We start from the raw sequence: 21,487 nt of genomic DNA, 5'->3' as shown, positions 1-21,487 counted from the left end.
TCTTACCGTCCGTGTCGGTCGTTGGAACAGTGGAGTGCGGTTTACTGACCTCCACTTCCATAGCTACTCGTAGTTTCTCTAGTATTTTTTTGTGTATATAGTTCCAAGTTTTATAGTTATAGTGTAGTTAACGTAGTTTATAGTTAGTTTATATAGCTAAAGGGGGTTCAGGGATTAGCCCCTTCCCCGCACCCAGTGCCGGGGCCCATGCCCGGTTCACCGGGTTTCAAACCGTGCTCGGCCTGCCACAAGCCGATGCCGACAGGAGATCCACACGACTCCTGTCTTAAGTGCCTCGGGGAATCTCACCTGATAGATAAGTGTCACATTTGCAAGGCCTTTAAGCCTCGAACAAAAAAGGAGCGGGACTCTCGGCTAAAACAGCTCCTTATGGAGGCGGCTCTTACCCCCCATCTTCGGCACCGAGTGCTGGACAATCGGTGGGCAGAAGCGCCTCCTCGGTACCAGACCACCCCGGTATGGCCAAAACCACTCGGTACCGGCCGTCACCGGCACCGAAGTCGACTAGACGCTGCTCCCTCTCCCCGAGGTCAAGGAAGCCTAAGACTCCTGCTGCTTCCGTGCCACCTGCACCGCAGCCAGAGAGCTCGTCTAAGTCAGATCGCCCGGCACCGACACCTGCCACGGCACCAATGACGTCAGCATTGTCGATTCCGGTCCCACAGGGCCGTCGAGTCCGGTGCCTGTCAGCTCCCCAGCGTGGGCTGTGGTTGAGCTTACGATTCCATCCACGCCGGAGACATTCTCAACGGCGCGCGATTTGATTGCCACGACAGAGTCGATGCTGCCTTGTCCCCCGGCGCCGCCGGTGCGGGTAATTCAGTTGATCGGCAACCCTGCCTTGATACGACCATCCTCTGTTGGCACACCAGAGCGGCACCATTCCCGATCACGGTCCCACATATGTTCTCAGTCCCGTCGGCGCTCCCGCTCCCGATGCCACTCGCAGTCCTGGCACCGTTCCCCTCATCGGTACCGGTCGCACTCGCGGCGGCGTTCAGTGTCCTGTTCGCCGGCCCGCCACTCTCGGCACCGCTCCAGCTACCGGCACCCCTCCAGGCACCGGGACTCCCGTAGCCGCTCCCGACGCCACGTCTCGAGATCTCGGTCGACCTCCCAGCACCGTTCTAGTCGCAGGTCCCGATCTCGTTCCCGGTACCGGTATGCCTCCTGGTACCGGTCCCCGATGCCGAGTGGAGCAAGGTCCACTAGAGACGGAGACTCCACCCAGGGCTTCTCAGCTCCTCCATGGCCGTCCAGACACTCATCAGGGTCTTCCCACGTGGACAGCTCTTATGCGCAGGACCATGACTCTGAGGTACCCACCAGAGCCTTCCAAGAGACCCAGGCTCAGGACCAAGGCCCCCAGCAGTGGTCTTTCTGGACACCCTGGGCTTACCACCAGGCCCAGGCGTACCAGTAGTGCCATCCCGCTATGTCCCATCAGAGCACAGAGTGCCAGAGGTGACGGTTAGCCATCCCCCTCCGACTGCTCTGAAGGACGCCCCAGTTCACCCACCGGACTCCCAGGTTCCACTGGAGCAGGAGCTTGCCCAAGAGCAAGAGGCCGCACAGGACCCGCTCGTCCCCGGCATCTCCTCTTCCTCTTCTCCAGATGAGGCAGTGGCAGGAACATCCTCCTCGGGCCCTCCTCCAATAGACCTGAGAGCCCATCAGGACCTCCTCAGGAGGGTAGCGCTTAATATGAACCTCCAGGTGGAGGAGGTCCCGGAGGTAGAGGACCCGGTAGTGAACATACTGTCGGCGGATGCCCCCACTAGAGTGGCTCTACCGTTTATTAGGACCATCCAGACCAATGCGGACACTATATGGCAGTCTCCAGCCTATATCCCTCCTGCAGCCAGGGGAGTCGAGTGTAAATATATGGTGTCCTCTAAAGGGTATGAATACTTGTATATCCATCCTCCTCCCTGCTCACTGGTCGTCCTGTCTGTTAATGAGAGGGAATGCCATGGCCAGCAGGCGCCAGCCCCGAAATCGAAGGAGGCTAGGCGGATGGACTTACTCGGCCGCAAAGTTTACTCTGCAGGTGCCCTACAGCTCCGGGTGTCAAATCAACAAGCCCTGCTTAGCCGCTATAATTATAACACCTGGGTGGGTGTGGGTAAGTTTACGGAGCTTCTCCCTCAAGACTCCTGCCAAGAGTTCGCTGCCCTCTTGGAGGAAGGGAAAAAGGTGGCCAGGACTTCCCTCCAGGCTTCGTTGGACGCCGCCGACTCAGCAGCCAGGACTCTGGCCTCGGGTGTTGCCATGAGGTGCATCTCATGGCTTCAGGCCTCAAGCCTCCCACTGGAGCTGCAGTACACCATCCAGGGCTTGCCTTTTGATAGTAAAGGCCTTTTCTCTGAAAAGACTGACCCCAGGCTGCAAAGCCTGAAAGACAACAGGGTCATAATGCGTTCTCTGGGCATGCATACGCCGGTGACCCAACGCCGGCCTTTCCGTCCCCAGCCTCACAGCCCATTCTCTGCACCTAGACAGAGACAGGACTTTAGCAGGCGGCGCAGCCAAGGTGGTCATAGGCGACCTTCAGGATCCCAAGCGGGCCAAAATCAAGGTCCCTCGAAACCACCACCGGGACCAAAGGCGAACTTTTGAAGGTGCGCCCGAGAGCGGCGTACCAGTCACAAGCCAGGATCCCTCTCCTCCCTTCTCCAACCGTCTCTTCTGTTTCCTCCTGGCGTGGTCCCAGTTGACTTCGGATCACTGGGTCCTACACACGGTAGAGTATGGGTACCACCTCCAATTTATTTCAACCCCGCCCTCCCACCCGCCAACTCCGTCCCTCTTCAGGGACCCCTTTCACGAGCAATTCCTCTTGCAAGAGATGTGGACGCTCCTCGCCATGGGAGCTATAGAGGGAGGTGCCAATGGACGAAAGGGACAAGGGGTTTTACTTCCGTTATTTCCTAATCCCCAAGTCAAAGGGAGGTCTCAGACCTATTCTAGAGCTGCGAGGCCTCAACCAGTTTATGGTAAAGTTGAGGTTCCGCATGGTATCCCTGGGGACCATGATCCCATCCTTGGATCCTGGAGACTGGTATGCCGCCCTTGATATGAAGGACGCGTACTTTCACATCGCCGTTTTTCCCCTGCACAGGAGATTCCTTCGCTTCGTAGCCAACCGTCAGCACTTCCAGTTTACGGTCCTGCCGTTTGGCCTTTCTACAGCCGCAAGGGTCTTTACAAAGTGTATGGCCGTAGTCGCCGCCTACCTCCACCGACGTCGGATACACGTTTTTCCGTATCTGGACGATTGGCTCATCCGAGGACCCTCCGAGACCCAAGTTACTCAGCTTGTGGCCATTGTCAAGGACCTATTCACCCGCCTAGGCCTGATGATCAATGTGGAAAAATCCACTCTGGTTCCCACGCAAAGACTGGAATTCATAGGAGCTATCCTGGACTCCAATCTAGCCAGAGCCTGCTTGCCACAGCCACGCTTTTAGGCGATGGCGACAATCATCCGAGGTCTACAGACTTTCCCAACGACCTCGGCCCGCACGGTACTCGGTCTCCTGGGTCATATGGCTGCCTGCACCTTCATAACCAAATATGCCCGGCTCCACCTCCGCCCTCTCCAAGTTTGGCTCAACTCGGTATACCGCCCAGGCAGGGACCCGATAAACACGATAGTCACCATTCCACTGAGCACCCTAGGCTTCCTAGACTGATGGCTAACTCCCTCCTTGGTGTGTGCAGGGCTGCCGTTTCATCCGCCCCGGCCCTCAATGTCCCTGACGACGGACGCGTCATCTCTCGGCTGGGGTGCTCACCTCGGACACATTCGTACTCAAGGCCTCTGGTCACCTCAGGAGATGACATTACACATAAATGTCCGAGAACCGAGAGCAGTCCGCCTGGCGTGCCAGGTGTTCCAGCATCACTTACAGGGCCGTTGTGTCTCAGTGTTTACAGACAACATAACGGCCATGTACTACATAAACAAACAGGGAGGGACACGATCCTCCCCCCTTTGTCAGGAGGCCATCCACCTTTGGGACTTTTGCATAGCCCACTCGATAGACCTGGTAGCGTCCTTTCTCCTGGGAGTTCGGAACACTCTGGCGGATCGACTCAGCAGGTCCTTCCTCTCTCACGAATGGTCGATCCGCCCAGATGTTATTCGTTCCGTTTTCCAGAACTGGGGATTTCCCCATGTAGACCTGTTTGCTTCCCGCGAGAACAGGAAATGCCAGATGTTCTGCTCCTTCCAAGGTCTCTCTCCGGGATCGATCTTGGATGCTTTCCTGATGCCGTGGAAGGGCCAGCTCCTTTATGCCTTCCCACCGTTCCCGCTGGTTCACAGGGTCCTGCTAAAACTCCGCAGGGACAGAGCGCACCTCATCATGATCGCTCCAGCATGGCCCAGGCAGCACTGGTTCACCACGTTGCTCGACCTGTCGATAGCCAACCCAGTTACTCTGCCGCTCCACCCAGACCTCATAACTCAGGACCACGGCAGACTTCGCCACCTGGACCTGCAGGCCCTTCACCTCACGGCGTGGCTGCTGCATGGCTAAACCAGTCAGAGTTGTGTTGCTCTGCATCAGTACGACAAGTTCTCCTGGGTAGCAGAAAACCTTCCTCCTGGTCAACGTATCTGGCCAAGTGGAAGCGTTTCTCCTGATGGTGCAAAACGCGTAATCTTACTCCCACTGAGGTCTCGAGCCCCTCTATTTTGGACTACCTCTGATCTCTCAAACAGCAGGGCCTAGCAGTATCATCACTGAGGGTACACCTGGCAGCCATCTCTACCTTCCACCCAGGGGAAGGTGGCCGTTCCGTGTTTTCACACCCTATTGTTTTGAGGTTCCTCAAAGGCTTGGAGCGCTTATACCCCCAAGTACGCCGCCCAGCCCCGACCTGGGACCTCAACCTGGTCTTAACCAGACTTATGTCTCCCCCATTTGAGCCATTAGGTAGAGTAGCGAGCAGGTTGTTATCTTGGAAGACAGCTTTCCTTGTAGCCATTACATCGGCCAGACGAGTCTCCGAGCTTAGGGCTCTTACGGTAGACCCGCCGTACACTGTGTTCCACAAGGACAAGGTGCAGTTGTGACCACACCCGGCATTCCTCTCTAAGGTGGTTTCAGCCTTTCATGTTAACCAGGACATCTTTCTCCCGGTCTTCTTCCCGAAGCCACACTCAACGCGATGGGAGCAGCAATTGCACTCCCTGGACGTCTGTAGAGGGCTCGCTTTTTATATTGAGCGGACAAAATCCTTTCAGAAAACGCCTCAACTCTTTGTCGCGATAGCAGACCGAATGAAAGGCCTACCTGTTTCCTCTCAGAGGATCTCATCTTGGGTGACGGCGTGCATCCGCACTTGCTATGATTTGGTTCATACTTCTCCAAGCCACATCACCGCGCATTCTACCAGGGCTCAGGCTTCATCTGCCGCCTTCCTGGCTCGTGTACCTATCCAGGAGATATGTCGCACAGCTACCTGGTCTTTGGTCCACACCTTTGCCTCACATTATGCTCTCGTTCAACAGTCCAGAGATGATGCAGCCTTTGGCTCAGCAGTTTTACATCCTGCAACATCTCATTCCGACCCCACCGCCTAGGTAAGGCTTGGGAATCACCTAATTGGAATCGATATGAGCAAGCACTCGAAGAAGAAAAGACGGTTACTCACCTTTGTAACTGTTGTTCTTCGAGATGTGTTGCTCATATCCATTCCAAACCCGCCCTCCTTCCCCACGGTTGGAGTAACCAGCAAGAAGGAACTGAGGGGCGGTTGGGTCGGCAGGGGTATATATCCAGCGCCATGGCGGCGCCACTCCAGGGGGCGCCCAGCCGACCCACCGAGTGTTGCTAGGGTAAAAATCTTCCGACGAATGTGCACGCAGCACGCGCGCACCTAATTGGAATGGATATGAGCAATACATCTCGAAGAACAACAGTTACAAAGGTGAGTAACCGTCTTTTACCTGTGCTGATGAGCTCTGCATGGTAACCTGTGCTGATCAGCTCTCCACGCTGGGCAAACAGGAAATGAAATTCAAAGTTCGTGGGGCTTTTCCTGTCTACCTGACCAGTGCATCTGAGTTCAGATAGCTGTTTAGAGTGGTCACAATGGTGCACTGTGGGATAGCTCCCAGAGGCCAATACTGTCGTATTGCGGCCACACTAACCCTAATTTGAAATGGCAATGTTGATTTCCGCACTACTCCCCTCGTCGGGGAGGAGTACAGAAATCGATTTTAAGAGCCCTTTAGATCGAAGTAAAGGGCTTCGTTGTGTGGACGGGTACGGGGTTAATTCGATTTAATGCTGCTAAATTCGACATGAACTCGTAGTGTAGACCAGGCCTAAGTAATGTGAAGAGAACACTGTTCTTGGAGGAGACTAGTATTTAGCCCTCAGAGAAGATCATGTAAGTTGTTTTGTTTCACATATCTTGCTAGTTACATATTATTCAGTGTGCACACAATATGAATTTCTCTCCTTGGTGGACAATTATGGAAGGCTTCGGAGAAGTAGCGTAGAGTTTCTTTGGAAAGATTTAACTGAAGAGAGGTTAAAGTTAAAAAGTATTACACAGAAAAATAAAGCAGCATGTATTATCATCATTATCCCTACTCATTGCTCTACGGTCAAGTAATGAAAACACCCCTATTTTACATTATTTTACTTGCTGCTAGACATTTTCCTCACCACTCACAGACCTACTGTTTATGTTATCCTGTGGCATTGTGGGCCACTAACAAATTCCTCTCCCTAGGAGACAAAATCTGTAATAAAAACCTTATTTTATTTTCAAAGTATGAAAACCTCTGCTACTGCGAAGGTTCTGATTCTTCCAAATTATTTAAGGTTTTGTTGTTTCTAACAGGAACAATAATAAACATGGGGAAAAAGACCTGTGTGAAATGATTTTTGACGCCAGCTACAACAGTGCCATGTGAACATCTGATTTCACTTTCAGGTGACATTGTAAACAAGAAGCAGGCAGCGTTATCTCCTGGAAATGTAAACAAACTTGTTTGATTTTCAATTGGCTGAACAAGAAGTAGGACTAAGTGGACTTCTTGGCTTTAAAGTTTTACATTATTTTATTTTTGAATGCAATTATTTTTTGTACATAATTCTACATTTGTAAGTTCAACATTCATGATAAAGAGATTGTATTACAGGACTTGTATTAGATTAATTGAAAAATACTATTTCTAGGGCTGTCAAGCGATTAAAATAATTAATCGCAATTAATTGAGCTATTAAACAATAATAGAATACTATGTATTTAAATATTTGTGGATGTTTTCTACCTTTTCAAATATCTTCATTTCAATTACAACACAGAATACAAAGTGTACATCACTCACTTTATATTTATTTTTTATTAACAATATTTGCACTGTAAAAAACCAAAAGAAATAGTATTTTCCAATTCACCTAATATAAGTACTGTAGTGAAATTTACAAGTGTAGAATTATGTACAAAGAAATAACTGCATTCAAAAATAAAACAATGTAAAACTTAAGAGCCTACAAGTCCACTCAGTCCTACTTCAGCCAACCACTTAGACAAACAAGTTTGGTTACAATTTGCAGGAGATAATGCTGCCTGCTTGTTTACAATGTCACCTGAAAGTGAGAACAGGCATTCACATAGAACTGTTATAGCCAGCGTTGCAAGATATTTAAATGCCAGATGCGCTAAACATTCATATGTCCCCTCATGCTTCAACCACCATTCCAGAGGACATATGTCCATGCTGATGACTGGTTCTGCTCAATAATGATCCAAAGCAGGGTGGACCAGCACATGTTCATTTTCATCATCTCAGTCAGATGCCACCAGCAGAACGTTCATTTCTTTTTTTGGTTGTTTGGGTTCAGTAGTTTCCACATCGGAGTGTTGCTCTTTTAAGACTTCTGAAAGCATGCTCCCCACCTTGTGCCTCTCAGATTTTGGAAGGCACTTCAGATTCTTAAACCTTGGGTCAAGTGCTGTAGCTATTTTTAGAAATCTCACATTGGTACCTTCTTTACATTTTGTCAAATTTGCTGTGAAAGTGTTCTTAAAATGAACATGTGCTGGATCATCATCCGAGACTACTACAACATGAAATATATGGCAGAATGTCGGTAAAACAGAACAGGAGACATACAATTCTCCCCCAAGGAGTTCACTCAAAAATTTAATGACGCATTATTTTAACAAGCATCATCAGCATGGAAGCTGTCATTCAAACAGTTTGATTTTTAGTGTGGCTACAATAAGCAATGTGGCCTTGTCCTTCCCTCCTCCCCCACCCCACCTGGGCTACCTTGTCCGTTATCTCATTTTTTTTTAATTAATAAAGAAAGAATGCATGGTTCTTCTTCGAGTGATTATTCATGTGCATTCCAACCAGGTGTGTGTGCGCCGTGTGCATGCCAGCCGGAAGATTTTCCCTTAGCAGCATCCGTAGGGTCGGCCATGGCGCCCCCTGGAGTGGCGCCTCCATGGCACCCTATATAGGGGCCTTCTGACCCTCCACCCCCTCAGTTTCTTCTTACTCCCGGTGACGGCTAGCTGGAACTTTGCTCTCTCTTGCAGCAAGCCTAGCACTGTTTCATCTAAGTGTATATAGTTATTTCCTTTCTCATAGTTTAGAGTTAGTGTTAGTTGTAGATAGTTAATAGTTGTTGTGGGGCTTCCCCCCTATGTACTCGTCGCCCCACTGAGGCATGCCCGGGATCCCAGGGTTTAAACTCTGCACTGATTGCGGGAAGTTTATGTCGAAGAGTGAGCCGTACTCGTCCTGCTTGAGGTGCCTAGGGGAGAGCCACCAAAGAGACCGGTGCAGTAACTGCAGGGGATTCCATCCCAGGACTCTTAAGGACAGAGAGCAGAGACTCAGAATGCTCCTGATGGAGGTGGCTTTATGGCCACATTTGGACCCTGAGCCTGCCGATCTGGCACCAAGCACCTTATCCTCGCTGCGCAGCGCTTCAGCACTGCGAACAATACAGGAGGCCCAGTCTAAGCCCTCTAAGTCCCAGCACCGGAGAGAATCAGGACATAGAAAATCGGCCTCCATGCAGCACCAATCACCATCTCCAGTGCCCGCAAAAAGGAAGAGGCCAGTGAGGGACCAATCACCCCACCCAGGACCTTAAAAGGCTGGCCAAGCCATGGAACAAGCCAAGCCACAACTGCATCCTCCCAAGGGCCCATTGACTCCCATCTCAGTGGCCGTGCAGTGGAGTCCGGACCGGTCTAGATCCCCAGACCTCAGCAAGGATGCGCGTCTCCCATCGACGCCGGAGGTGATCGAGGCAGCCTCTGACTTAAGCCTCCTGGTGCCGGCCTCCCCGCGCTGTTGAAAGAGCCGCCAGACACGGCCCAACCCCTGATGCAATCAAGGGGCAAGCCAGCCATGATGTCGCCCCTGCAGAGAGAGCGCTCCCCAGCCTCGTGGCACCGCTCCCTGGTGACAGTGGGTACTGCTCTCCCTCAGTCCTCCTATTTGGAGACCTCGGGCTCGGAGGCGGAATCCTACCGCTTCAGTAGATCGAGGAGCAGGAAGTCGGCTTCCAGGCAAGCCAACAGCCTTACCCGGTGCAGTGGCAGCAACAGTGGCAACCGCCCTCCCAGTGGCCGTTCTGGACTCCCTGGGCTTACCATCAGTCCCTGGGACGGGCACATAGCCCGCGTTTCAGGTCTGCGTCGGTCTCCTCGACGTCGGTGGCTCTGGCGCAAATGCCTCCACCACCAGCACCACTGTCCGACAGGAGTGTGCCGCAACAGAACCCGGCACCGCCTAGTCAGACACCGGCACTGACGGGGACCATGTTTCTGACGCTGCAGGCATCACCCAGCATGCCTCGTTGTTCGGCGTCGTTCCCGGTACCGGCTGTGGTGCCGCATCCTACATCCATACTGGCCACGCAACAGAACCCTTCAGAGTCTGAGGGTACAGAGGAAGGTCCTTTGCAGGTGATCTCCTCTTCTTTACCGGATGAGGCGGTTGCGGGAACTTCAGTGGCACCAGCCCTATAGGACAACCGGGTGATTCAGCAGCTACTTAAGTGTGCCACTCAGAGCCTGGCGATCCTAGCAGAGGAGATCGAGGTGGATGTAGATCCAGTAGTGGACATCCTGGCCCCCTCGGGCCCATCTAGGTTTGCCCTACCATTGATCAAAACGATAGCTGATATGTCCCGCACCTTGTGGCAGATGCCAGCTTCGTTGGCCCCTATGGCCAAAAAGACAGAGAGGCGCTACTTTGTACCCTCCAAGGGCCATGAACACCTATATACCCACCCTCCCCCGGACTCTCTGGTTGTGGATGCGGCCAACCAAAGGGAGCGTCAGGGGTTCCAAGGGTCTACACCGAAAAACAGGGAGGCCAAGAAATTGGACCTCTTTAGTAGAAAGGTGTACTCAATGGGGGGTCTGCAACTATGTATACCCAACCAACAGGCTATAGTGAGCCGGTATGGCCATAATACATGCTTGGCCTTGTCCAAGTTCGCTGAACTCCTTCTCCAGGAATCGCGAACAGAATTTTCCGCTCTGGGAGAGGAGGGGAAGCTAATTTCCAGGGCATCCCTCCAAGCAGCCCTGGATGCAGCCTCCCACACGCTGGCAACCAGGCTGGTCGTGCGGTGGGGAGCCTGGCTTCAGGTCTCAGGCCTTCCACATGAGGTCCAACAGACCATCCAGGACCTCCCCTTTGAGGGGCCCATGCTCTTCTCCATGAAGATGAACAAGAGGCTTCATAGCCTAAAAGACTCAAGGGCTACCTTATGCTCGCTAGGCCTGCAAACCTCAGCCACCCAACGCAGGCAATTCAGGCCACAGCCATTTCCGCAGCCGTACCAGCCCCAGAACCCCCTAGAGCCCTCGCGTAGGCAAAGCAGAAATGGCAGAAGAAGGCAACAACAGCCCTCTGGCCAGTCGTCCGGTCAGCAGCGGCCACCGTCGGGGCCTAGACCCCAAATTTGATGGTGTGGTCGAGGACAACCTACCAGTCAGGACTCTGGATCCTACCAACCCTACCTTTTCGTCACGTCTGTCCCCCTTCTGTCATGCCTGGTCCCAAATCACATCGGACAGTTGGGTGCTCTGCACGGTAGAGAGGTGATATTCTGTCCAATTCTCCTCCCACCAGCCCACCTCCCCGGCCCTCTCTCAGGGACCCCTCTCACGAGCAACCCCTCTCACGAGCAACTTCTAATTCAGGAAGTGCAATCCCTCCTCGTAGTAGGGGCAGTAGAGGAAGTTCCTCAGGAACTTAGGGGTAAAGGTTTTTATTCCTGGTATTTCCTAATACCGAAGGCGAAAGGGGGCCTCAGACCCATTCTGGACTTGCAGCATCTGAACAAGTTTGTAAAGAAGCTCAAGTTCTGTATGGTCTCTGTGTTCTCCATCATCCCCTCCATGGATCCAGGAGACTGGTACGCCGCCCTCAACTTGAAGGATTTGTACTTCCATATCACAATAATCCCTCAGCACAGACATTATCTCAGTTTCTTAGTGGACAACGAAACTGTCCTGCCTTTTGGCCTGTCAGCAGCCCCAAGGGTCTTCACAAAGTCCATGGCAGTTGTAGCAGCTTTCCTGTGCAAGCACGGAATTCAGGTGTTTCCCTACCTGGACAATTAGCTCATCAAGGGCCGCTCCAAGGCACAGGTGGAGGCTCAGGTGGTCTTTATCAGACAGACCTTCCTCGAGCTCGGTCTCCTGTTGAACAAGGCCAAGTCTACCCTGTCTCCTGTCCAACGGATAGAGTTCATAGGGGCAGTTCTGGACTCGACACAGCCCAGAGCATACCTACTGGAGGCCAGGTTTCAGTCCATGTCCGACATCATCCTTGGTCTCCACCGTTTCCCGACCACCACAGCGAGGAACTGCCTCAAGTTTCTGGGACATATGGCTGTGTGCACCTACGTGGTGAGCCACACCAGGCTCTGGCTGTGCCCTCTTCAGTTCTGGTTAGCGACTGTGTAGCAACCAACCAAGGTCGTGCTGGACTCAGTGGTGACGCTTCTCCAAGCGGTCCTGGATTCCCTCCAGTGGTGGCTCGACCCGCGGGTGGTCTGTGCGGGAGTACCCTTCATCATCCCTCAGCCATCCCTTTCCTTGGTGACAGACGCGTCGGATCTGGGGTGGGGGGCACATCTCAGGAATCTCAGGACCCAAGGCCTTTGGTCCCCAGAGGACCTCTCCCTATACATCAACATCAGGGAGCTACAGGCTGTTCACCTTGCCTGCCTCACTTTCAAATCCCGTTTGGCGGGCAGGTGTGTTGCAGTCCTCACAGACAATATCTCGGCGATGTTCTATATCTACAAATGGGGGTGCACGCTCCTCTCCCCTGTGCCAGGAAGACCTCGCATTATGGGACTTTTGCATACAGAATGCAATTCACCTAACGGCATCCTACCTCCCGGAGGTGCAGAATGGCTTGGCGGACGCCCTCAGCCGCTCATTCCATGGTCTTGAGTGGTCCCTTCGCCGAGACGTGGCACGCTCAATCTTCCGTCTCTCGGGTTATCCCCAGATAGACCTGTTTGCCTCGAGGGACAACAGAAAGTGTCGACAGTTCTGCTCCCTCATGGGGCGCAGTCCAGGGTCTCTAATGGATGCCTTCCTCTAGGCGGCCTGCTTTACGCCTTCCCTCTGATCCCCATGGTCCACAGGGTACTCCTCAAGATACGCAGGGATCACGCTCGCGTCATACTGGTAGCGCCGGCATGGCCATGCCAGCAGTGGTACATGTCGCTGCTGCACATGTCCATACAGGCACCCCTCACATTGACCCTGCTCCCAGACCTGATCAAGCAGGCTCGGGACCACCCCCGCCACCCGAACCTGGAGTCGTTCCACCTCACAGCCTGGATGCTCCATGGCTAAACCCGGTGGAAATGCAATGCTCACAGCAGGTCAGACAAGTCCTCCTTGGTAGCAGAAAACCCTCCACCAGGGCTACATACATGGCCAAGTGGAAACGTTTTTCCATCTGGGCTGAACAGCAGGGACATGCTCCATTGCTGGCCCCGATCCCTCTCATCCTTGATTACCGACTCCAGTTGAGACAGCGGGGACTTTCTCTCTCTTCGGTTCGGGTCCACTTGGCGGCCATCTCTGCGTGCCACCCAGGAGCTGAAGGTGGTTCAGTCTTCACAAACCCATTGATTTGTCGCTTCCTCAAAGGCCTGGATAGGCTGTTCCCGCATACTCGACAACCAGTCCCGGCTTGGGACCTTAATTTGGTCCTCTCTGCCCTCATGGGGCCCCCCTTCGAGCCACTGGCTATGTGCTCTTTGCTATATCTCTCCTATAAGGTCGCATTCCTTGTGGCTATCATACCCTCGGCCAGGAAGGTATCTAAGCTCAGAGCCCTGATGTCCGAGCCTCCATACACTGTCTTCCACAAAGACAAAGTCCAACTCAGGACACACCCGGCATTCCTTCCTAAGGTGGTCTCCCAATTCCACATGGGGTAGGACATTTTTCTCCATGTTCTACCCTAAGCCACATTCCTCCAACGCAGAGCGTAGGCTGCATTCCCTGGATGTTCGCAGGGCCCTAGCATTCTATATTGAACGAACTAAACTGTTCAGGAAATCAACCAAACTCTTTGTAGCTGTGGCCGACAGGATGAAGGGGCTCCCTGTCTCTTCACAGCGTATCTCCTCATGGATCACGGCTTGCATCCATGAATGCTACAATCAGGCCAAGGTGTCTGCCCCGCCAATCACAGCCCACTCCACAAGGGCACAGGCCTCCTCGCTGCGTTCCTGGCTCAGGTCCCGACAGAGGAGATATGCAGGGCTGCCACGTGGTCCTCAGTCCACACATTCACATCGCACTATGCCATTACGCACCAGGCCAGAAACAGTGCAGCCTTTGGCAGGGCGGTGCTCCAATCTGCAGTGAACTCCGACCCCACCACCTAAACTCAGGCTTGTGAGTCACCTGCTTGGAATGCACATGAACAATCACTCGAAGAAGAAAAAATGGTTACTCACCTTTTTGTAACTGTTGTTCTTCGAGATGTGTTGTTCATGTCCATTCCAATACCCACCCTCCTGCCCCTCTGTCGGAGTGCCGGCAAGAAGGAACTGAGGGGGTGGAGGGTCGGCCCTACAGACGCTCCTAAGGGGAAATCTGGCTGGCATGCACGTGGCGTGCACACACTTGCTAGTGAAGGGAAGGGGGATGGAGAAGAAAAGGGGAGAGGGGAATTGTGGGGTGGGGGGGGAAGCAGGAGCCCAGCATGCGGTGCCCCGTCGGCAGCAGCTGGGGCTCTCCCATTAAGCAGGCCCTCAAACCCTCACCCTGACAAGCCCTAAACCTGGACCCCCCTCATCCCATAATTTTCAGACCAATTTTCTAATTTATCAAGTTTATTTTAAATTTTAATCCTGTCCTCCAAATTGAAGGAAATTTAAGGGGCAAGGCTTGATAGGCAGTACTTTTTTCTAGAGGTCTTCAAGCTTTAAGGTGTCAGAGTTCTGGGGTAGGGGGCGTGGCTCAAGCAGCTCACGGGCAGGTTTCCAGGCTGAGGTCAATACCAGAGGTCAGAACTTGTGTTGGGGTTCTGGAGTAAAGGTCAGAATCCAAGTCAGAGACAAAGTCGATCTTGGGAGATCAGAAGCAGAGTCAATCATGGCAGCCCAGTAAGAATCTGTAGTGTTGCCTTGGCACGTCCTGGTATGCTCTGTGGGCTTATATAGAGTCAAGGGGACAATCAGGATCCACCTAAGTGGCTGCCAATCGCGTCTCTCATGCAGCACTTACCTTAGTGTGTGTCTGCTGCAGTTTGCAGGGAGAAGGGGGCAGGCAGGTTACAGCTGCTGCTAAGTGGCCTGGAGGCTCTGCCCACACAGGTTTGAGTCCTGTCGATCCTCACATCATACACACAGCCTTCTAGAGGCAACCCCCATATACTGGGCTGGGTTTATCTGCGTAGGTTGTCTGGAAGGCCACTATGAAGTCAGGCATATGGAACTGGGACACCTGTTCCCAGGAGCGCACCTCAGGGCTATAATGTTCCCAATCAATGAGAGAAATCAAATCACATTTGATTTTAGATACAGGTTGAACAATTTGTGATGAGGCTGGTCCATATGGTGGTGTACTGAAAACCTGACCTTTTATCCAGCTGCAAATGTTGGACCTTTCTGGTGCTGGTGGCCAGCGTATTGCTTGTAGTCCCTCTTGGCATTTTCAGGATGTGCCTGAAGCTCCTCCTGGACTTTGTGGATCTGCTGTACCCAGTTTGTGGAGACCGGTATGGAACCCAAAGGTTGCATTAAATGGACTCTGCCCAGTGAAAACATAGTGGAGTTATTATCGGTTAATTCTGTATGCGGCAGGAAAGCCAACCAGTCATTCTGCTGATAATTTATAAAGCACTATAGATACTGTTGTAAGACCTGATTCATTTTCTTGAACTGGCCATCAGTCTGTGGGTGATAGGCAGAATATGTATAGGCACAGCCCACAAGCAACTGCAGGGTTTTGTGCCAGAACTGAAACACATATTGCAGACCTCGGTCAGCTGTGACCTGTGCAGGAAGTCCATGGAGATGGACAATGTGTGTCACCAAGAATTGAGCTGACTCTTCCATGGTGGGCAGGTGTGCAATAGGGAGAAAGTGGCTATTTTGATTAACTGGTTGACCACAGTGAAGATGACAATGTATCAGTCAGACTTGGGGAGCTCCACTATAAAATCCGAGGTGATGGTCTCCCATGGTCTAGCCAGAGTTTCTGCAGATATTAAAATGCCGAGGGCTCTCACGCATGACCTCCTGATGCAAGCACATACCTTGCAAGAATCTACGTAGGAGTTCACCATTGCTTATATCCAGGACCACCAGAAGGAGCAGGCAATCAGGCAAAGGGTCTTGTGGTGGACGAAGTGGCCTGCTATCCGGGAGTCACAGCTGAATCTCAAAACCTCTAGTTGGGGACATCCTGGCAGAACATATAGGTGACCTTTGACATAGAATAAGCCATCCTGTTTCTGATGTTGCTCCTTGCTTTTGACCTCAAGTTCCTTGGGTGGGAGCTTCTCCCCCCTGCTGTGCAGATCAGAAACGTGAGGTCTTGGGAAGTGGTGGCATCCAGGAAATTGTAGGGCTTGAGAATGCATAGTGGCTCTATGCAGTAGGGGTCGTGGCTGGTGAGGTACTTCCCTTTTTGGGACTGGGCATTGATGACTTTGTTCTTGACCCTGGAGTGGTAGGTAATGTTGAAGTTAAAACATGTGAACAACAGGGCTCAGCAGAACTCTCTTTGGTTTAGCAAAAGTATTCTAGTTTTTTATGATCTGTGTACACCTGTATAGGGTACCTGGCCTCTTCTAGGTAGTAGTGCCACTCTTCAAAGCCAGACCTGACCACTAGACATTTTTTTTCCTAGGGTTTCGTGATATTCTGTTGGAGTAAGCTTCCGTGAGGAGCTGACACAAGGGAGGAGATTCTGTTAGGAGCCATGTCTTTGGGTAGTATGATCCTGATGGCAGCATTGGAGGCATCAGTCTCAGTGACAATGGGCCTCATTGGGTTGGGGGGTGTCAAGAATGACACACTGGTGAAGGTCCTCTTGGTCTGGTTGAACACCTGTTGTGCTGCCAGGGACTATATGAAGGTGTTCTTGCATTGAAGTGCTGTCAACAGGGTTATTTGGCCCAAAAATCCAGGAAAGAAACATCTATAAAAGTTAGTGAACCCCAGGAAGTGTTACAGCTTCTTGATGTTTCAAAGGGCCACCTAGGTCTGAACAGCATCCACTTTTCTGGGATCCATTTGGAGGCCCTCGGGCAACAAGATGTAGCCCAAGAACTCCATGGAATGTTGATCACAGTTGCACTTTTCAAGTTTTGCATATAACCTATGTTGGCAGAGCCAATCCAGGACTGATCAGACGTGCTAGGTATGTTGCCTTGGACTCAGGAGAAAAGAAGTATGTTGTCACGGTAAACTATGACGTACTGGTCGAGGATGTCATGGACTACATTGTTCACAAAATGCTGAAAAGTGACAGCGGCATTTGTGAGACTGAATGGCATTAACAAGTATTCATAATGGCCACAGCAGGTTCAAACAAGTGTTTTCTATTTCTCCCCGCTCTGATCCTTGCCAGGTTGTAAACTCGCAGGTCAAGCTTAGTGAGTACCTCGGTTGATTGCACGTGGCCCAACAATTCTGGGATGAGAGGAAGGGGGTACCGATTTCTGACAGTTACTTGGTTGAGAGCCTGATAGTCCATGCATAGGCACAGGTTCCCATCTTTCTTTTTGACAAAAAGAAGGGACTTGGCAGTGGAGGTTGATAGCCAGAGTAACCCTTTGGCAAGATTCTCCTGGAGATAGAGCCATGGGCTGCCAGTTCCAACATTGCATAGATGTGGTTGAAGGGTATCTTGGCCCCAGGCTGTAGCTTAATCAGACAGTTATAGTCTCAGTATGCTGGTAGGATGTCCACTTTTTTTTTGTTTTTCTGAAGACATCCAGGTATTTGTGGTACTTAGTGGGAAGAACAGGGGTTGATTTTAGTGGTGGTCTCACCTGACCCATGGCCAGGGTCAGAGGATTTCCAAGCAGTAATCCAGTCTTTGGCTGGGCTCCATCAGGTGGTATGTGCAGGCAGATGTGCTGAAAGAATTCAGAGTGGAAACTGATTTTCCATTCCCACCACAAGATGTGCGTGTCATGTGTTGCCAACCATGAGATGCCAACAATTATGGGAAAGTGCGGTAAAGAGATCACTCCAAATCTTAGGATTTCTCAGTGATTCTAGATAACAGTTTCCAAAGGCATGGTCTCCTAGGTCACCAGGTGAGAGGACAGGAAGTAGCCATTTTATGGTCTCCATGAGGTCAGGAGTTACCTTTGGCTGCGCAGGCATGTCCAAGGTTTGTGTAGTGTCAGCATCCATGAAGTTGTTTGCTGCCCTGGAGTCCATGAGTGCACATTGTGGGAGAACTCATCAAGGTTCACCCGGGATGTAGAGGAGGACCTGAACTTGGAGGTGTAATGAGAGCTTGCCGTGCCTTGGGCAAGCTTTTGTAAGGGGATGAATGTCTCAGGACCCACAACAGGCAGCCGGCAAGTGCATGGCTAGGTTTCCCTCAGTAGAAACACAAACTGTGGTGAGAATGGGATTCTCTTTCCTTGGGAGTCACCTGGTGGTGGACTGCATTGAGTTGCATGAGCCCTGGGACCAACCCAGGGATTGTTACTGAGGAGACTTGGCTGGGATGTGGTACTGACCCATTCCTTTCTCTATGTCATTGGCGTAGTCTGTTATCAATCCATATGGCGTGATCAAAAAAGGCATCCAAATGGGTTGGGATTTTCATGCGAGGTAGTTAATCTTTAATTGCCTCACGCAAACCCCACTGAAACTGGTGGAGCTGTGCCTCCTCATTCCACTCCATGTCAGAGACAAGTTGTCTGAAGTGGATGGTGTAGGAGGCAACCAATTCCTCCCCCTATTGTAGTTTTCGCAGGGCTGCCACAGCTAAAACAGTGCAGTAGGGATCATCCAGAATGACAGTAAACACCTGAAAGAAAGTATCCCAGTTCAGCATCTTTTGGTTTGACTAAGTTGCTAGAACTAGTTTCTTACTGTTATATTTTTCCTTATCCAGGGAAATTATCGCTTCATGAAACTTTTACTTGCTCGTAGAGCAAACTGGATGCAAAAGGATTTAGAAGAAATGACTCCTTTACATTTAACTACCCGCCACAAGAGTCCCAAGTGCTTAGCTTTGTTACTAAAATACATGGCACCAGGTGAAGTGGATACACAGGACAGAAACAAGGTAAGACACTGCTTTCATGACAATTCTTGTGGCAGTTTTAATGCAATTCCAATTCATAAAACAGATAAATATGAAAGAAACACATCTGTTATTTCTGTTACCTTGGCCGATATGTTTTCTGTATATGAAACCTTTGTTTTTCTTCAAGAGCTTGCTCATGTCGATTACATTCTAGGTGTGCGCGCACCCACGTGCATGGTCGTTGGTGATTTTTGTCTTTGCTGTATCCATAGGGCCGGCTGTGGTGCCCACTTGAGTGCCACGCTCATGCATTGGTATATCAGGCACTGCCGGCCCTATGGCCTCTCAGTTCCTTCTTACCACCCTTGGTGGTTAGTCAGAGCGCCTTTCCTTGCATAGCAAGAGCTAGCGGTTTCATCTCTTCTGACTTGGAGCCTTAGGGCCTTGTAAATAGTTGTTTATAGTAATTAGTATTAAGTAGTTGTAAAGTGTAGTTAGGAGTTAGAAGTTAGAGTCCCAGCGGGGACTTTGCCCCAGGTGGGGCATGCCCCGGTTGGGGTTTAAGCCCTGCGTGGACTGTAACAGGCCTATGCCTGTAAGTGATCCCCACAGCAGCTGCCTCAAGTGCTTGAGGGAATCACATGTGAAGGACAGGGTCGTATTTGTAAAACTTTTCGACCCAGGACTCAGAAAGAGCAGGATATTTGTTTGCGGGCTCTCCTCATGGAGGCTGCCCTTCGTCCAGCTTCCAAGCCATCCCACCAAATTTTGCCTAGTACCTCAGCCTTGGTGCACAGCGCACCCTCAGCATCGGGCTCTGCCCGGCACTGCTCCCATCGCTGCTGCCCAGAAAGAAAACAAAGAAGCATGGCTCCCCAGCACCAGGCAAGAAAGGCCATGGGGCATCGGGCAAAGGATCCGGTTCAGGCTGCCTTGCCACTCTGGAGCCACGAGGATGTGCCTCCCCAGTCAGAGCCCTTAGCCCTTAAAGAATCCACCACCAACTCCCGGGAGCGATAGGGTGCCCAAACTTCTGATGGTGTTGACGCCTTCTCAAGCTCCCCTGGTGCTGAGAGAACAGAAGCCTCCCCCTGCACTGCGCATGCCAGAAGTGGCAAAGGCTCCCTACGAGGGCCAGACATCTGCTAAGACCCCTCAGGGGGCAGTGGAGCACTGCTGATCCCCTGAGACATGGCGGTGATCTCCATCTCCACACTGCCAGATCTCCGGCATTGCAGCCCAGATCCTCTGGGGCGCGTCCTTGGTCACTGGCACCATGATCGTGGTCCCCACCAGCTCAACGCAGATTGCCTTGGGGTGGGAGTGGCACCCAGGGCCGGCTCCAGAGCCCAGCGGTGCAAGCACCCTCCTGGGGCGGCCCTTTCCCGGGGGGGCGGCAGGCTGGGCCGGCGGACCTGCCGCAGTCATGCCTGCGGGAGGTCCACCGGAGCCCCGGGAGCAGCGGACCTGCCGCAGGCATGACTGCGGAGGGGACGCTCGGCCGGCGGCTCCAGTGGACCTCCCGCCGGCATGACTGCGGACGGTTCGCTGGTCCCGCGGCTCGGCTGGACCTCCCGCAGGCATGCCTGCGGCAGCTCAACCGGAGCCGCCGGACCAGCGAACCGCCCGCAGCTGCAGGAGGTCCAGCCGAGCCGCGCGACTAGCGGACCCTCCGCAGTCATGCTCGCGGGAGGTCCGCTGCTCCCGCGGCTCGGGGGCGCCTCCCGGGCATGACTGCTTGGGGCGGCCAAATTTGTAGAGCCGCCCCTGGTGACGCCGGTCTCTGTTCCACCTGCACCATTTGCCCTCCCACCAGTTGCCTTCTCGGCGCAGATCTCAGTCACCGCCCCGTGGGAGCACTCCCCGTTGTGATTCTGGTACCCCCACCACCGGTCCCCTTGATACCAGCACTGATCCTCCCACTCCAAACACCGATCTCCGGCGAAGACTGTCAGCAGGCAGATACAGGCATTGACAGCCCTGCCAGGTTCACCGTAAGAGGATTCCTACGGCATGGAAGGGTAGTTCAGTCCTTTGCCAAGACCCCACTGGCGCGAATGGGCACCTGAGGCCACCTCGAAATCTACGGCGCCGCCTTGGCAGCATGGCCAGTGGCATTATTGGAGCACCTGGGGCATGCCAGTAATGATGATGGCCTCTTTGCACCGCTCATCTGCCGTGGCCTCAGAGCAACAGCTGGCGGAACCGGGCTCAGTGCATCAGACCCACTCTGAGGTTGGGGTAGAGGAGACAGTGCCCACCCCAAAACCCCTTTCCCCCACAGGGGATGATGCCCCGGAGCCTCCCCCACCGCTACAGTCATCTTCCTCATCCCAAGACAATGTGATCGTGGGACCATTGAGGGCCAGCCCATCAAATGATTTTAAGGAACATCAGGCCCTGTTTTGACAGGTGGCTGAGAACTTGGGCCTAGAGGTGGAGGAGATGGCCAAGCAGGTGGACACTTTGTTCAATGTCCTCTCAGCTTCTACCCCAGCACATTTTGCACTACCAGTGCATGACGGGGTCCTGAAAATTGCCAAGGCCCTCTAGCAAACCCAGTCGTCCATCCCTCCCACCTCCAAAATGGCTGAAAAGAAGTACTTTGTCTTGGCCAAAGAGTTCGAGTACCTTTATGCCCACCCACCTCCGGGCTCGCTCGTTGTCTCTGCAGCCAATGAAAGGGACAAGTAGGGGCACA

General features: G+C 52.4%; 1 protein-coding gene across 9 annotated transcripts in view; it reads left to right on the top strand.

The window, feature by feature from the left end:
- Window positions 1-21,487, top strand: part of INVS (inversin) — a 234,669-nt gene that overhangs the window by 80,364 nt on the left and 132,818 nt on the right. For all 9 annotated transcript variants that reach the window (XM_045005806.1, XM_045005801.1, XM_045005802.1 and 6 more), the window contains one exon: window positions 18,652-18,825. In XM_045005806.1, coding sequence (XP_044861741.1) covers window positions 18,652-18,825 — 174 coding nt within the window. The remainder of the gene's footprint in view (window positions 1-18,651; window positions 18,826-21,487) is intronic.

The sequence above is a fragment of the Mauremys mutica genome, chromosome 2 (genome assembly GCF_020497125.1).
Source record: "Mauremys mutica isolate MM-2020 ecotype Southern chromosome 2, ASM2049712v1, whole genome shotgun sequence".
In the NCBI taxonomy this organism is placed as follows: Eukaryota; Metazoa; Chordata; order Testudines; family Geoemydidae; genus Mauremys; species Mauremys mutica.
This window is presented reverse-complemented; position numbering and strand designations above follow the sequence as displayed.